We start from the raw sequence: 16,205 nt of genomic DNA on the forward strand, positions 1-16,205 counted from the left end.
ACAATCAAGGAAATAACATTAAATCCAGGATGATTCTCTGGACTCAATTTTAGGACACGAAGATTAAAATCTCATGTGTCGGAGCGCCTGGGTGGCTTAGTTGGTTGGGTGCCTGCCTTCTGCTCAGGTCATGATCTCAGGGTCTTGGGATTGAGCCCCGCATCAGGCTCCCTGCTCAGTGGGGAGTCTGCTTCTCCCTTTCCCCCCTCCACTTGCGCTCTCTCTGTCTCTCTCTCTCTCCAATAAATAAATGAAATCTTAAAAAAAAAATCCTGTGTGTCACAGAGTCTGATAAGAAGCCTTCCAGAACTTCCAGCAGTGGTGGAAAGTACCAGGTCACCCTTAGAATTCTTTTCCTTTGGGATACCAGAACAAAAGTATCAAGCTCAGTGGTGTCTATTTTTACCAACATCAAAACCTAAAGTTCTTTCATTAAATTGACAAATATTATCTGAGGCACTACTGGTTCATAATAATCATTTATCCAGAAGCCCTGGGGACAGAATTTTTCAGATTTTAAAAAGGAAATGTATTACATCCATACAATAGATAACATCCTCAGCAGGGATCTGGGGATGCACTCAACCATCAAATACACTCAAATTCTGCAGCATGTGGATGATTTGTCACCCCAAGTGGGCTAAATAAAGGCTATATACTTAAATTTATGTAGTCCAGGAAAAGTTTTATCACCAAACAAGTGATAAAACCTTTTTCCAGCTTTTTGTATCCTGGAAATGCAATAAGGGTATGGACTTGGGTCACATTCTGGGGGAAAGAGGCTAAGTTAAATAAAACTGTTACCCGGTTCTCAAGGAGCTTAGAACCGACAAGAGAGAATGAGGCACAAGGCTTCCGACAAGGCAACAGTGAGAGAAGGATAAGGGTGATGCCTTCAGCTTAAAGCACCAGAGTATCATGAATGCAGAATCATTTCCCAAAGGAAAGTCAGGCTCTCTTCTTAGAGGAGGAGTAAAATGGCAATGGCTCTGTACAATGTTCTAGGACTTTGGCCAAAGGAGTAAGAGTAGGAGTTGGTGGTGGTGGTGGTAGTGGGGTTCCCCAACCATTCCTGATGACAAGAATGATGTGGGGGCACCTGTTGCTTCCCTGCCTTCTCAGATTCCCTTCTCTGGGGGTTCCAATCAACAGATCTGAGGTGGGACCAGCAATCCACAGCACCCTGGTGATTCTCATAAACAGGGAAACTTAAGGAACAATCTACATCAGTAATTCTCATGCACAAATGGGCATTAGCACCAGATGGAAGATATGTGAAAACCAAACCCCCGAGGTTCCTGATCCTCTAGAACTGGGCAAGGCCTGGGGATCTGCATCTATAAAAAGTTGCCACGTGATGCTGATGCTGCAGATCCAGGGACCGCACTGTGAGAGCCACTGATCCAGCCATGGGTATTAGCAAATATTCAATGCTAGAAAGAAGCAAAACAATGGTGGGGACCTGGAGGATGGGCCAGTGTGGTGGTAGTGCCCACTGCTAGGCATACTGTATAAGAGACGTAGACAGAAAATCCAGTCCTGTGTCAGTTTGAGGATCTGGGGCTGGTAGGGATTGCTGGAGAGAATACTACACTTGTCGTTTGTTCAGTAAATATTAACTAAGTGTCCACTGTGTGCCCAGCAGCAAGAGAAGAAGTGCCCTCATAGAGCTTACAAGAATCTGCACCAGCAGTTCACAAATTGGGCTAATTTGCTCCCCAGGGGACACTGGCAGTTACTGGAGACATTTGTGGTTGCCACAGAGGGAGGGGGTGGTAACAGTTATTGGCATCAAGTGTATTGAGGCTAGGGATGCTACTAAACATCCCATAATGGACATAGAACAGTCCAAGAAAGAGTGATCTGGTTCAAATGTTAATAGTGCCAAGGTGGAAAAACCTTGGTCTACACTCAAATTCAGACCAGGAAATGAAACACATGTCACTATGTTGTCAACTCAAGCCCAACACCTGCCTCCATGAGAAAGCTGATGGTGACCCCAACCACAACCACTGCCTCTAGTCCTAGATGCTGTGGGGAATTTGACTTTCAAATTATTTCACTACTATGAATTATAACATTTTTTTAATCTTTTGCTTTAAAAGGAGAAATTAAAAAAAGAAAAAGATAAAAATCTGACAAGCAAAGCCTTTCTGTCTTCTAGTACAGAACACACACAGTACAGCACTATATAGGATACTTGTTTCAAACTGGACATGCCCAAATATGAGTTTTAGGGGAGACAAATGAGCAAAAAACACCTCCCCTGAAAAGGTAGCATGAAAGAGCTCCCAGGTAAGGCTGAAGGAAAAAAACTAACATAAAAGAATCAACTCCTTTTTCTGCTACTTAAACATGTGGTGAGAAAGCAAAAATTAGCTTAGACTGAGAAAGTAAAAACCTGCCTAGCCATTCATCAGGCTGACGTACCAAATGCAGACACAGCCAGCTGCAAAGTGAACAGGAAATAGTATTTCTCCCAAGTATGCACTGCAGCTGGAAAGGGTCCTCGCACCCCCTTCTCTAAGCACTATTGCTTTCTTATTCCCAGAGTAAGTGTGTCTTCTAAAACCACAGACTATCAGAAACTTTGATATATATATATATATATATATATATATATATCATATCAGTCAGAATGAAATGTTCCACTCTGGGGGCACCTGGGTGGCTCAGTGGTTGAGCTCTCGTCTTTGGCCTAGGTCGTGATTCCGGGCTCCTGGGATCGAGTACGTCAGGCTCCCTATTGGGAGCCTACTTCTCCCTCTACCTATGTCTCTGCCTCTCTGTCTCTCTCTTTCTCATGAATAAATAAATAAAATCTTTTTTAAAAAATAAAAGAAAGAAATGTTCCACTCTTTTTAAAAAAGATTTTATTTATTTATTTATTTATTTATTTATTTGAGAGACAGAGCAAGATCGCATGAGTGGGCGTGGGGGGGCAGAGGGAGAAGGAGAAGGAGAAGCTGACTCCCCGCTGAGCAGGGAGCCCAATGCGGGGCTTGATCCGGGACCCCGGGATTGTTACCTGAGACAAAGGCAGATGCTTAACTGACTGAGCCACTCAGCCACCCTCTGAAATGTTCCACTCTTGACTGAAGGAATGAAAGTCACTGTGACACAGAAAAGCAAACTTCATACCCCACGCAGGTGCAGAGGCACACATAAAGAGTTCTGAACACAGCACTGCACTCTTATCTGAACTTGGTGGTTCCCAAAGAAACGACCTGGGTGCACCTCCCAGTACAGATGTGATGTTGACCCCTTTCCACACAGCCCTGCATTACCTGGAGCCTAGCAAAATACTGCTTCAATTCCATTCCACTGCATTCTCCCTCCTCCAAACTGGTAACTACTCTCATGTTTGGTGCTATGCAGGCTCCTCAGTGCAATGAGCCAATAAACCTTTGTCGGACAAGGGTCTGTCTTAGTGCTCTTGGGCCGACCAGTCTAGAGCATGGACTAGAAAGAACGGAGGGTCTGTGAAGCCCCATGGAACACTGGCAACCACCACTAATCCCTCAGAAACCCAATATAAGCTCGAGGATCCTATACATACAAATGTGTCTTTTTTCCAACTGGTGACTGTGAACTCGAGAAAGGGGATCCATGGCTACTGTGCCACTTTTACAAGACTCTGTCCAATATGGAGCCTGGTTGAATTGTAAGTCATTTTTAATTCATGTGCCCCATCATCACTTGCTATGTGCCCAGGGAGTCCATGGCACTTTTCTGTGCTGTATGGGCGTATCGAGTAGAAGACATAGCCCTTGCCTTGAGGAACTAATGACAGCTACAAGGCACCATGTGTCACACCATAGAGGACAACCCCCAAGACATGAGGCAATGAACAAACTGACCAGAAAGGTGGTACAAGTGTCCAGGAATGGAGTGAGGGGAGGTCAGGCAGGGGGGGGGTTCAAGTTTAGCCTCTGCCCCATGGTCATCATTTATTCCAAAGTCTGACCTGCCTTTGTTCCAATGTTATCCAGGATTATCTGTTTCCTAACCCTCCTACTCAACTGGTCCTCCGAATCTCTGAGATTGAACTGTTTGTTCAGAAAGATGCTAAGTAGCCATTTCTCCGGGCTGTTTTTCTATCCCACAGAGGCCACAAATCTGCATCAATTGTAGTAAGAAACAGGGAAATTCCAGATGTGGTAGCTGGAGGAATCTCAGGGTACTTCACTTATGAATATTTAGACAGTTTCCCTCTTGTTATGAAAATCATGGCAATCTGTTCCCCAGCATGTGTTTCAGATGAGTTTCAATATCATAAAAGGTTTACTGGGGGAGGGGAGATGATGTTAGTTGTTTAAATAAATCCCAATCAGCTGAGTTACTTGCCCTCAGAAAATACCAATCCACGTGAACATTTTTTGAACCACCACAACGCTTACTCCTTTAGGCTGCCGAGGACAGAGATGTGACGACGAGGCCTCTGTCCTCTGAACTCCTGAGCAGTTTCTATTAGAGATCTGTCTGCTAACCAGAAGGAAGGAGGCTGCCCTGCTTCCAAGCTCAGGGTCATTTCTAATAGTTGGTCAGCACTCTATGTCCTTCCACTTGAACGTGGCAGTTGCATCAAAATTTGAAGCAGCAAATTGTTCCCAATGCAGGAGACTTTTTAGTAGACTTAGGTGCCTCGTGGAAATCAAGGGAGAACAAATACCCCAGAATTTGCTCGTTACAATGAAAGCCAGGAAGTACGTGGGTGAGATTAACTGCAGAAATTCTTGCTCTGGGTCCTTGAAAAACATCTGTCGATAAACATCCTTCAAGCCTTCACTGACAGTGAGAATTCTTCTGACCTGCTACCCACCTACACGCATCCTTCCACCCGTACCCGGTGACATCTCATATTCCTACTGAATTGTTCCCATTTTCCTCTTGCTTCTCCCGTCTGGCTGCTCACTTCTTTGAATGCAGAAACCTTTTACTCTGAATTGTAAAGCTTTTGGAATTGAATCAGAGGATGAAGGTGCTGGAGAAGCCTCACGAGTTCTCTCTAGTACAGCCCTCTGACTTCACAGACAATGCAGACAATGAAGAGCAAGGCCAGAGAAATAAAATTATTGGCCCAAGGTCACACAGCTAGCAAATAACACAGCTGGTCCTAGAATCCGCACTGCTGACTCCTGGCCAAAACACACCAGCCAGCCTCTGTAAAAACATACTTTATTAAAACCCACGCCCCCACTGTGATGCTTCCAGGGAGCCAGGTGGATGGACGTAATTAATAGATACTTGTAGGATGGAACAGGCTTGGGCTAGAGCCAGGATCCTCCCACAGGCTTGAAGGAGCTGAATATTCGGATCTGTGTTAATACCTAGGCCCAGGAAGCCCATCTTGGATCCCAGAATTACTCTCAAACTACACTGTCCAATATGGTGGGCACTAGGCACAAGTGGCTACTGAGCATTTGAAATGTGGCTGCACCAAGCTGGATGTGCCATGCGTATAAAATCCATGCTGGATTGTGAGGACTCATATAAAATAAAGAATAAAAACACCTCACTTAATTGTTTTATACAGGTTATATGTTGAAAAGATAATATTGGGGATATATTGAGTTAAATAAAATATATTTAAATTAATAAGTTCACATGTTTCTTTTTCAAAAATGTGGCTACTAGAAAATGTGAAATCATGTATGTGGCTCACATAATATTTCTATTAGCCAGCACTGCTCTAAGACACAGTTACCCACCTCCCCCAGCCCACCCAATCTTTCCAAGAAGACTCAAATATCCTGTCTGCAGTCATTACAGAGGGTGAAAAGAAAGCATCAAGGACATGCTCTTATCCTACAGCTAGTTCTTGAGACCTGAGGACTAGTCACTTAAGCATGCCCCATGGACTGTCCTGTTTTGTGCCACATCCCCTACAAGTGACCCTCAGGCCCCTACTGCTCAGGCCCCTCCCAAAAGCAACCCACAAGTCACCCAAGGTCCTATTTCCTCTGGACAGAGGTGAACAATCTACAGAGAATGTCAACTTTACTTCTACTGAAACTCTTTCCGTTAAAAAAAATTCTGTTTCTCAGATTACTATTTCTGTAAACACAAGTCAGGTTGATAAAGACCACTGGTTGTCACGTGTCATGAGGACAGCCTGTCCTAGGGACCACATTCCAATCACCTTTGAGGCTTGATGGGTCTTCTCCTTTGCCTTCTTCTGCCTCTTCCCGGTTCTGGACATCCAGGCAACTTTGCTAATAATAGTGATCATTTATAAGCTTGTTAAATAGCCATAACTATAGAATAAGCAGGTGAATGGGAGGAAGGACAGGCTACTGTCCAACAAGAGAAATGTTTGCAGAAATGATTTAATGCTTAATTCCTCAAAATTCTTTAGTGCCTAAATGCAGGTCTAGCATGATAAGCCTATAACCTGCATGAATAAAAATATAGGGCCAGTTTCTCCTTAGGAATATGTATAAGCTCCTAACAGTGGTTTTGAAAGTGTGGGTCCTCAACCAGGAGCAGCAGTAGCACCACCTGGGAATTCCTTAGAAATGCAAATTTTCAGGCCTCACCCCAGACCTACTGATTGAGCAATTCTGGAGGTGGGACCCAGCAAGGTGGAGGGTAGGGCCCAGCTTTCCAAGTGATGCTGGAGCACACTCAAGTGTAAGAACTGCGGGGTTAGAGACTTAGACCAGGGGGCTTTCTGCCTATTATCAGGAATCTGACTATATCATTAATGGACAAAAGGCATGTAGACTTCATCTGAACCCTAAACATTAAGGCAGAGATCTAGCATCTGCATCTGTACCATCCATGAACTTATTTCTCAAAGCCACCATTTTTGGCTTGACAAGTCCCACAAACTCATTTTCTTAAGTCTAAGGCAGTATCACTCATTTGCTCTCGAATCTACCCATTTTACCCTGCAAAACGAACTCTTGGTATATTATTTTGCAATTAAAAGAATAAAGCTAGGCTTTATTCCTACGTTAATCATATTTGTGTGATTTATGTTCTCTCAATCTTTGGCTTTCCAAACTAGATTAGTAGTCTGTCCATATTATCCTCATAAGAAAATCTGAAACTAAAAACAAAAACAAAAACAAACAAACAACAATAAAACAAAATCCCTAGAAGGAATTGAAGTAATTGGTTCTGACCAGAGCCCATCCAGAATGCCCTAGTTACTGGAAGGATAACAAAAGGAATTGGAGGCTTGCCAGGTTAAGAACTACAAATTCTGGATGCCCAGGTATATTTGCATTTCAGATAAACAACAAATGGTGCGTGGGACTTACTTACAACCAAAAAATTATTCACTGTTTATCTGAAATGTAAATGTACCTGGACATCCTGTATTTTAACTGGCAATGGACCCAAAGTAGGGAATACTGCCCTGTGGGAAGGTTTTGGGGAGACAGCCATCCTCAAATACTTAAAGAGCTATTAAGAGAAAAATGGGCTAATACCAATATAGATTCCGATACTAAAATTCGTGGATAAAAATTACAGGAAGAGCGTATCTGGCTCAATGGAAGAAAGACATCTGTATGTCAAGAGATAATAGCCGAGACAGGTGGAGGATGCTGGCAGGAAGGCAGAGTTTGGGAGTGCTGGTTGAGGTCTCAGGCTAGAAGATAGGGCCCTGGACTTGAAGGCCTGTGTGTCCCCAAATTGTTTGAGTTGCCATTCTCTAAAATCTTTCTGCCTCCCGAACTATGCAAAGTGCTTGGGTATACACAGATAAGCCGTGGCTCTGCACATGGGCAAGATACAGGTGGCAGGAAAGGACCATGTTCCAGAAAGGAGAAAACCTGCAGGAGTTCTGAACCTAACTTGTGCCCACCCACTGGCAGGACCTCATGAAACACATTTGGGTGTATTTTTTGTGATGTGTTTTTAAAAGCCATTAAGGTAAAAGGGGTTAAAGAGTACACTAATCATGACAAGCCCTGAGTAATGTACAGAACTGTGCAATCACTACATTGTACACCTGAAACTAACAGAACACTGTACCTTAGCTACCCTGAAATTTAAAATAAAAAAAGTTAAACAGCCATTTAGATAATGTGAGGATTTTTCAAAGGCATTTCCATGACTGGAAAACCCTTAACGGCTTCCAAGAGTAAACTGGAGAAATAAGGTAACTCACTCTTTGTCCTGCTGTCCATTTCTGGTTTTGACGGCTCCGGAGTTGTAGCTGGAGGTAACTTCTTTCCAATAGTCTGGGGAGGAAAGAGACCATTTTACTGAACAAGATGATTCTCTCCATTAAGCAAAGAAATAAAATCAAGTTCATGATGAAAAAATGCTCCCGACTGCTTCTAAAAACCACAGACTTAAGTTTTTGCTGCTGCGTGTAGTGGTTGCCATTCTTCGACAGGTCAGACCCTCCATGACAAACAAGTGGGAGGACCAGGTAGAAAGAGCTTTATCCTTGGAGGCACTCAGTACCTTTTATTGTCATTCTTCCTTATGTCCTTATTAAAAGTTTGATTATTTTCAGCAGACTAGACAGGCACATTTCCTCTCACATTATGAGAAGCTGACTACATCTGTTGGGGCACAGCAGCTGGCCCAGAGGAGGTGCTCACAAGTGTCTGCAGAGCAGAAGAATGGTAGTAAGAGGGAAAGAATAAACAGACAGAAAGAAGGAAAGGGTAAAGGGATGGAGGGCCAGAAGGACAGGTGTACAGGCAGGTGGAAAGCGAGGCAGAAGCCTGAGTGTCCGGAGCAAGTGTGCCTTACTGCATCTCCTGGCCACCGAAAAAAATCCAACTTGTCTTGCAGGGTACAAGTCAACACATCCACGTCCTCAAGGACAGCTCTAGCTGCCCCAAAGGTGGAACATGGAGGGCCTTGCAGCCCTCCTCTCACCAGCCTTTTAACCTTCCAGGGCTTTGAGAGAGGCCAGTGTCACAGATCCTAGGTGTTTATTTACTTAAAAAAAAAAAAAAAAGATGAGTCTGTTTGGAGTTCATTTTCTTTCCTTCATTCAAAGCTAATTCTATTATCATTTATTATTTATGACCATCCACCGAAAAGACTGATCTTGTCTCTGACTAAAGATGTTCCTGAAAACACAGGTGGCTCAGAGGCTCAAAGTACCAAAAACGAAAAAACAGACAGCAAACAAAATGATAGTTCCAAAGGTGAGGTCTCTTCCCACTCTTCTCTTTTGCCACCACATTCGTGTGATTATGCTTAAGGCCCAAAGAAACTGTCTATTGATTCCAGCGAAACAGCTGTTGAAACCAAGTAGCTGGGGAAATCAAGCTCCCCAGCAATGAATGCTTTCCCTGGTGAGAATTCCAGCCACTGGGAAAACCAAACATATCTGTCCTTCAAACACATGGAGAGGAATGAACTGCATAATTCAAAAACTGGCCTGGTGGAATGTTTCCTCAAATAAAACCGATTCACCACAGTTTTTAATTTGAAAAAGTTCTTCATGCTTCAAATGTTGAAACTAACATTAAATATGAATAAATCACAGAAAGAGGATAAGATAAATCAAATCCTCAGACCTTCATGAATTTTTAAAAACATTTGTGACAGAAAGCTTTTACATTTTACACGGTGACATTTTTATTTAGTGCCACAGGGCTTTCTAAATTGTATAAAAAATGAAACCCAAAATATCATGCCGCCCCTTGACTGCTGCTAAGTACTCAAACTAATAACATTTTGTGATTCCAAGGAAGCATCAAGGAGGAAGAAAGCATGTTGTTATTTGGCCATAAGGTCAAATTTGACGAAAAACCATCCTTAGTATTATCTTGAAAAATCAGGAAGTGCCGAGAAGAGGAGACACTGTCAAGTGGCATTCACATTCCTGTTTGCACTTCCAATGGCATCCTCCTCAATCTCCATCCTTCCCTTAGGGACTGAAACAAAGCAACACTGTAGTTAACTTATTAGGAAGAAGAAAAGTAAAACCATTAATACTTTAGTGATTACTGACAGTGGAGAGAGGAAATCAGGAAAATACAGAAAGGAAACACTGCTCATTCCTGACTTGGGTTCCTTTCTGGGTAAAAATGAGGCTTCCTGGGGATCCCTGGGTGGCTCAGCGGTTTAGTGCCTGCCTTCGGCCCAGGGCGTGATCCCAGAATCCCGGAATCGAGTCCCACATCGGGCTCCCTCCATGGAGCCTGCTTCTCCCTCTGCCTGTGTCTCTGCCTCTCTCTCTCTCTTTCTCTCTGTGTCTCTCATGAATAAATAAAATCTTTTTTTTTTTAAAGGAGGCTTCCAATGGTCTGGGCTTTATTTTATTTTATTCTTTTAAAGATTTTATTTATTTATTCATGAGAGACACAGAGAGAGAGGCAGAGACACAGGCAGAGGGAGAAGCAGGCTCCATGCAGGGAGTCTGATGTGGGACTCGATCCCGGGAACCTGGGATGATGACCTGAGCCAAAGGCAGAAGCTCAACCACTGAGCCACCCAGGCATCCCCCAGTAGTCTGGGCTTTAAACCAGATGCCTTCCTTTAGGGAACCCTTCACAGGTTGTGTGTTCTTACAACTGCCTCTTATTTAGTAACAAAACGAAGTGCTGCTCATGGTCTCTGACGCCCTGGTTCACAGGACAGCGAAAGCTAAGATACATCAAGAACAGCCACCAGTTAAATACACTTACTTCTATACAGAAAGACACGCGAATGCAGAGCTTACTCTGTTCTTTCTCCTCACTGTTTCAGAAAATACTGCACCCTGGCCTCTGTGTGGATCCCAGCAACAGGGGTGATGGTGAGGCTGATAATGCACTCATCTGCCAGGGGCTCTGGACTTAAATGGACTCCTTCTTTCTTCTTTTGGGCGGTGATTGAAGGTCAAGAGTAAGGCAAGTTCCTCCCCTCTCAGCCTGATCCCCCAGGCATCCCACAGGCGGAGTAAAGCTCCCAGACCGTGCAGCACAGTATCTATCACTGGGAACTTGCTAGTAAAGCCAATTCCCGGGCCCCACCCTAGACTTTCTCAATCAGAAACTCTGGGGACGGTGCCCGGCAGTCTCTGTCTGAACACACCCTCCAGGGGATGCTGATGCACGCTCAAGATCCAGAAGCCCTGACGTAGATGTGGGTGGGACTCCATCAGCACTAACCAAATACCTCTCTTGGATTAATTAACAATGCAGGTGCCTACTCTCATACCTCCATACATCATAAACCATCTTTTTCACTCTTCTTACTCTTCTCTCTCTCCTTCCAGAAGGCCTTGATGCCTTTTACCTTCTCTGCTCTCCGGTGGCGTAACAACTCATCACTCCTACTATGTCACTCAGCTCAGAGTTTAGTGGAGCTGACAGTGGGAGACGATGTCACTGAGGGGAGAGAATGGGAGCCCAGGTGGCTATGAGACCCTTCACTAAAGAAACCCTGAGAGGATGGGTGTGGGAAGGGACAGATGGACGAATGGACAGGAAGATGGTTTTGTATCAACAATGGATGACCATCCCTAGCCTCAGACTACTTTGAAGGCCAAGTGAGCAGATGTGCATGACTGCACAAACCTTCAGGGAGAGCCAAGTCCTGTGGCTTTCAGAGTGTTTCCCTCTACGGGTATGGTAGATGGGACATCTCTTCGTTGTACGAGACTGTCTCACACACTACACTAAAGGATATCTGGCAACCTTTGCTCCTGCCCACTAATAGCCTGCAGTGCTCCTCCATAAATGCATCCACCCCAAATGCCCTACCCCTTTCTAAACACCACATTTTAGAACCTCTGTCCCTGCCTTTCCCCTAAATATAAGAACAAAAACAAGGGGCAATGAAATACTGCTTTATCACCAGGCTTTCAGCTTCCCCTACGTGGCTGAAAACAACTTTGGTCCACTAGGATAAAAGTGAAAAGACTCTCAACTTTCCAAGGGCAATGCCTAGCTCTAGTACACATATAGGTCATATATAATTGAAGGCCAGGCCTAAGTGGACAGAGAAATCAGGGAATCACATCCAAACATCTCTCGTCCACCTTGCAGGCAGTGAAGAAGGATGTTAGGCTTCCAGCAGCTATGGAAGAGGATTCAGGATCTCTACTCACTGCTTCCTCAGCAGGGTTCCGGGATTTTGCCCTCCTAAGAAGGTAGCTTATCCAGGACAAGGACTGGCCATGCACTTGGGGGTTGTGTTGACTCTGCTCAGGACACAGCTCTTTCACTCCTAAGAGATGGGCAACAGGCCCATTTTACCATCTGCCTTGTAAAGGAACACTTGCCAGCTACGCTCCACAGCTCAGCCCAGCATTTCCTCTTCTCTGTGCTGTGGCCTAAAGACTTATTAGTACCAACATCTATGCTACTCTGCTCTGTTTGCCCCCCCATCTTGGAGCTGCTGCTTAGTCTGGGAGTAGATGTCCATACGGATGACTGTATAAAGCTGAAGACTCTACAAATAGACAATTATTGATTGCCACTGATATCATCTACTATTGCTATGGATCTACTTCGACATACAGTCATCACCAGGCTGCCAGCAACTTTTGTCTCTCCTACCACATCCTAATCTCCATTTTAAAAAATGACTTTTAAAAATAAATAACTGGGATCCCTGGGTGGCGCAGCGGTTTGGCGCCTGCCTTTGGCCCAGGGTGCGATCCTGGAGACCCGGGATCGAATCCCACGTCGGGCTCCCGGTGCATGGAGCCTGCTTCTCCCTCTGCCTGTGTCTCTGCCTCTCTCTCTCTCTCTGTGACTATCATAAATAAATAAAAATTTTAAAAAAAATCCTTATAAAAAAAAATAAAATAAAAATAAATAACTAAAAAAATTCATTCCTTTGAATATTTAAGACCAGAAGTCTCTCAACTATTTGCTTTCTTGACAAAAGTACTAAGTTTCTGGGGGGGTTGTGTACAGTAGGAGCATCATATATACTCCTAGCTCCACAAGATCTGGTAATATAGCATTGGGAAAGATAAGCCCCATATGATTTCAGTTACTGGAGCAAGTAATTTTTTTTTTCCTTTTCTATGCCAAAATGAAGAAACTAATGCTTGTAGGAAAGACAGTCACTGGATTTGAGCCCAGTGGAATCCAGTTCCCTAATGACTAATATATCTGTTTCTCTTTGTGACTGATGGAGCGTGAGGCCAGGGTCCTACTCAAATCAACCCACTCCTGTGACTTCATTATAACTCAGATATAAACTCCTTTGAGTGCATACAATTTTCTCATTATAGGACAATGCTAAAGAAAGAAGTTTAAGTCCCATCTCTGAAAAGTCCCCTCTCCAAGAATACCACACATAATTCTTCATCACAAAGGCAACCAGGTTCAGTGGATAGGGGGAAGAGAGTGAGAGCTCCCTAAATTCTAGCAGTCAGTGAAGCCTCTCTGTTAGTAGACCAGGTTTTCGGATACCTATTCTAGAAGAGGGTGATCTTCTGAGAAGCTATACGCAGACATTACTCAAGTGCTCACAGAAAGCCAAATACATGAGATAACTCTTCAAACAGCTGGTAAAATATAAGATAAAGGATGGCTCTTTCAAGGCATCCCTTTTACTACACTTGTGTCTAACAGTATTCCTTCTGGGATGCCTGGGTGACTCAGTGGTTGGGTGTTGGCCTTCGGCTCAGGGCGTGATCCTGGAGTCCCGCGATCGAGTCCTGCATCGGGCTTCCTGCGTGGAGCCTGCTTCTCCTTCTGCCTGTGTCTCTGCCTCTCTCTCTCTCTCTCTCTCTCTGTTTCTCAATAATAAATAAATATCTTTTAAAAATAACAGTATCCTTTTCCTTTCTGCTCAGTACAGATTTATTAAGTGCCTGTTCAATGCAAGACAGGGAAGCATATGAAAAGGCAGGAGGATGCCACACATCACTGCAAACACTGAAACGGCAATGCATTGGGTTTTCCAGAGTGCTGTGTTGAGGAGTGTATAGCAATGTGGCATGGTTACCCCAAATGTTAGTCACATACAGGATATGGGGAGATAAAAGCTACAGGAAATAGTGACTGGAGAAAACAAAACAGTATGTATATGTAACCATATCCACAACTTTTTAGCTTTCATTTAACATCATAACTCTGAAAGGATGCACAAATTACTAAAGCTTACTGTAAACTCCGAATATTTCTTTTTAAACACCCCCTTCACGAACACCTATAATTGATGATATTATGAAAAGTCTTCCTGCTGCTCAGCAGGGAGCAGTAGGAGCAGAGCCAAAGCCCTGAAGCTCATGTCAGAGCCAGAAGAGAACAAGCACAAAGGAGCATCCTTACAATGTGCGCCTGTGAGCTTCTGATGGAAGCCTTTTCTACTTGCTGGGAAATTTACATTAGCAACTGTCAATTTGCCCATCTTTGGTTGGCTCAGTTTAAACTATTTAATATCAACAGGACATATGGCAGAGTAAAATGCAACTCAGAATTCTGAAGATAAAATGCACGGTCCAGTAAAAGTAAAAATATATTTTTAGTTCCATTCTAGAGACAGAGGTCACCTTTAAAACATCTCACATACCACTAGGTCAATTCTGACATCTCCAAAGATGCATGCTTCAGCCTATTTTTAAGCATCACTATAAGAAAAAGAATTGTTAAAGTAATCTTCTGACTATAAAATTGGGCTTAAGACCTACAGTTAGTTACTTATATAGCATTTATTTCCCTGGTTGTCTTGAAAACTTAGCAATAATTCAAGTTATGCTAAACCTCTTTGCCCAATCATGGTTGAAGACCTTATCAGATTCATAGCTGCTTTGGAAGCATTTGTTAACTGTATTACACTGAGAAGTTTAACTGCTTTTCTCCCTTTTTCCTCTTCAAATATAGTGACCTGCTTGAGAGCAGGACCTAGATATTATTTTATTCTCTATCTCCACAAAGGATATGAAGGGTCAGTAAATGTTGAGAGGAGCAGGGAGTTTGGGGGTGCCATGGACTCCCCCTTTGCCCTAGCATTAGCATCCTCCCACAGCACAACTGGTGAATGAGGGGAGAGGTCCTTCTTGACAAAGCAGACCAGGAGGCCCTCTTAGAGCCCCATGGTTTGTCACTGCCATGTATCAGATCTTTCCAGCATAGTTTTAGGTGACAGCACATTTTCCGGGATATCGTCCTAGACCTGTTGCCCCGGCCTCATGCCCTTGTACCCATGCCCCTGAGCTCCTATTAATTATTAGTCACTATAAAGCAGAATCCAGTCTCAGCCATGTTTCTGGTAGACAGCTCTCTGCCTATGGTTTCCAAATATTCATCCTAGCCTATTGCCTCATGTTCCCTCAAGTTCCTATCTATTATGATCAAAAGACCTTCATCTGGAGGGTTCATTATCATCCAGGTATATACACCATTCTCTTGTTCTGAAATAATTTTCCAAAGTATGTTCCCAAGATGTTCAACCAACCAACCAACTGCCAAAACGGCTAATCCCACAATCTGGTAAATACGGGAAACATCGAACACTTGGCCTAATACTTGCATAATAGCATATTAAAGGCTCTGGAAAAAAAGAAAGGCTCTGAGAAGTCCTATAGTTACTGTTTAACTTTATCCTTAGCATTACCTAAGTGTTTTCTAAATGTAACTGGTACTCCTGCTGCCTATTAACACACCATAAGAATGAGTAGTGTATGGAATCGTTGGATAAACACCACTACCTCTGCTTCCTAAAATCTCAGGACTCATCCTCTTTGTTTCCTGGACTCACGACTTAGAACCCACCCTTGATTACTCTCTTACTGTATCTTCTCATATCTGATGCACACCAAGGCCCTGTTTTCAGATTTACCCTTTCCTCTTTGACCCAAGCCTAGAGCCTTGTTACCACCACAGGGACTGTTTCACTAATTTTCTAGACAAGAATCCTATTCCCCAGTTCAGGCTAACTTCCTCTGATTTCCCATGAGACTCAGATTTTAGTCAACTTCCACCATCACCCCTTACTATATCTAGTTCAAAACACTCAGGGAGGGCAGCCCGGGTAGCTCAGCAGTTTAGCACCGCCTTCAGCCCAGGGTGTGATCCTGGAGACCCGGGATTGAGTCCCACGTCGGGCTCCCTGCATGGAGCCTGCTTCTCTCTCTGCCTGTGTCTCTGCCTCTCTTTCTCTCTCTCTCTCTGTCTCTCATGAATAAACAAAATCTTTAAAAAAACAAAACAAAAAAAAAACAAACAGGGGAAAAAAGCCACTCAGAATATATACTGCTACTTAATGGCTGTTTATATAAATCCCCAAAGCCCTGAAGAAATTTACTTCCAATTGCCTCAACCAGCCATATCTCTCAA

The 16,205-nt window shown here is 43.6% G+C and overlaps 1 protein-coding gene across 15 annotated transcripts in view; it reads right to left on the reverse strand.

Moving 5' to 3' along the window:
• Window positions 1-16,205, reverse strand: part of SH3KBP1 (SH3 domain containing kinase binding protein 1) — a 339,638-nt gene that overhangs the window by 93,640 nt on the left and 229,793 nt on the right. For all 15 annotated transcript variants that reach the window (XM_025438119.3, XM_035711695.2, XM_025438092.3 and 12 more), the window contains one exon: window positions 8,123-8,195. In XM_025438119.3, the coding sequence (XP_025293904.2) occupies window positions 8,123-8,195 (73 nt within the window). The remainder of the gene's footprint in view (window positions 1-8,122; window positions 8,196-16,205) is intronic.

This window comes from Canis lupus, chromosome X (genome assembly GCF_003254725.2).
Source record: "Canis lupus dingo isolate Sandy chromosome X, ASM325472v2, whole genome shotgun sequence".
Lineage (NCBI taxonomy): Eukaryota > Metazoa > Chordata > Mammalia > Carnivora > Canidae > Canis > Canis lupus.